At 47.9% G+C, this 1,725-nt stretch overlaps 1 protein-coding gene across 2 annotated transcripts in view; it reads left to right on the plus strand.

Moving 5' to 3' along the window:
* The window catches only part of EBP (emopamil binding protein (sterol isomerase)), an 8,241-nt gene that overhangs the window by 494 nt on the left and 6,022 nt on the right, over positions 1–1,725 (plus strand). The window contains exon 2 of one of the 2 annotated variants that reach the window (XM_005867994.2): positions 1,028–1,346. In XM_005867994.2, coding sequence (XP_005868056.1) covers positions 1,046–1,346 — 301 coding nt within the window. In that variant the 5' untranslated portion in view covers positions 1,028–1,045. Of the gene's footprint in view, positions 1–983; positions 1,347–1,725 lie in introns of both variants that reach the window. The other variant, XM_005867993.2, reaches the window with a different exon arrangement.

Here is a 1,725-nt window from a genome sequence, read left to right on the forward strand (position 1 = left end):
CGCGAGGCCCCCCTGGTACCGCGTGGTCGTCCGGGCTACAGAAGATCCTCCTTCTCATTGGGCGGCTGGACTAGAGGGTTCTAGTTCTGATTGGTGGTCTCTGCATTTAACCCTCCTTTCCTCTTTAAGCGCCGCGGAGACCTGTGCCTTCCACTTGCCTATTTCTTGCAGGTTGCCGGCCGTGTACGCTACTGCGGGAAGCGTTTGGCTTTCCGCTCGCTGAACGTGAGGGTTGGCGTTCTCGTTAGTCTTCTCTCTTCCGTCCTGCAGTTTCCAGGACTACAGAGAGGGACTAGCTCTCCGCTGAATGATGCAAGACACTGACTCCAGCAATGGGACCCAACCTGTTGTCTGTTTCTCCCCCAGCAGCCTGTGACCCCTGAGGGCACGGACCAAGCTTGATTCCTGTGTCTAACTTTACCAGGGCGGGACCAATGAGGGCTATGACCTAGTCAGATTCTTCTGTCTGCCCACCGGACTGTGACCAATGAGAGCAGGGACCTGTCCTGATTCCTGTCTTCCCCAGCTGACTCTGACCCTCAGGGCAGGGAGCTGGTCTGGTTACTGTGTTTACCACATATGGGTCCCGGAGGGCTGGAACAAGTTTTCATTCCTTTTTTTTTTTAAATATTTTTAATTGATTTTTTACAGAGAGGGAGAGGGATAGAGAGTTAGAAACATCGATCAGCTGCCTCCTGCACACCCCCCATTAGGGATGTGCCTGAAACCAAGGTACATGCCCTTGACCAGAATCGAACCTGGGACCCTTGAGTCTGCAGGCCAACGCTCTATCCACTGAGCCAAACTGGTTAGGGCAAGTTTTCATTCTTTGTGTGACCTTAAAGCAGCATATGATTAGTTTCAGTTTTAATCCAGTTTCATAAGTCTAGTATCTGGTCAATTTAGTCCATTTGCATTTTTTGTGATAATAAACCATTTGGATTTGATTTTATCATCTCATTCTGTGCTTTCTATTTGTTCAGGTTTTTCTCTTCCTTTTTTCTTCTTTCTACTTATCCACACACAGCCATCAGCCTACAAAGACATGGCCACCAATGCTAGCCCCTTGCACCCATACTGGCCTCGGCACCTGAGACTGGACAACTTTGTACCTAATGACTACCCTGCCTGGCATATAATAGCTGGCCTCTTCTCCGTCACGGGGGTCGTAGTTGGGATCACATGGCTGTTGTCAGGACCTGCTGCCGTCATCCGCCTGGGAACCTGGCGACGACTGTCACTGTGCTGGTTTGCAATATGTGGGTTCATTCACTTGGTGATTGAGGGCTGGTACAGCATCTACAGCAAGGAACTTCTTGGAGACCAAGCCTTCTTGTCCCAACTCTGTGAGTCCTGAGTTCTTTCATATGCTATGGGAGGGAATTTTTTGGGCAGGGATTGGCTAACAGCTTTTCTTCTATTAATTTATTTTAAATTTTTATTTAACTGTTTGTCACATATATATTCACATGAGTCAAAAAACAAACCATTTAAAGAGGTATGCAGCCTGGCCGGCGTGGCACAGTGGTTGAGTGTTGAGCTATGAACCAGGAGGTCACAGTTCGATTCCCAGTCAGGGCATGTGCCTGGGTTGTGGGCTCAATTCCCACTGTGAGGCATGCAGGAGGCAGCAGATCAATGATTCTCTCTCATCATTGATATTTCTATCTCTCTCTCCCTTCCTCTCTGAAATCAAAAATATATTAAATAAATAAATAAATAAGA

The sequence above is a fragment of the Myotis brandtii genome, unplaced genomic scaffold, assembly GCF_000412655.1.
Source record: "Myotis brandtii unplaced genomic scaffold, ASM41265v1 scaffold2579, whole genome shotgun sequence".
In the NCBI taxonomy this organism is placed as follows: Eukaryota; Metazoa; Chordata; class Mammalia; order Chiroptera; family Vespertilionidae; genus Myotis; species Myotis brandtii.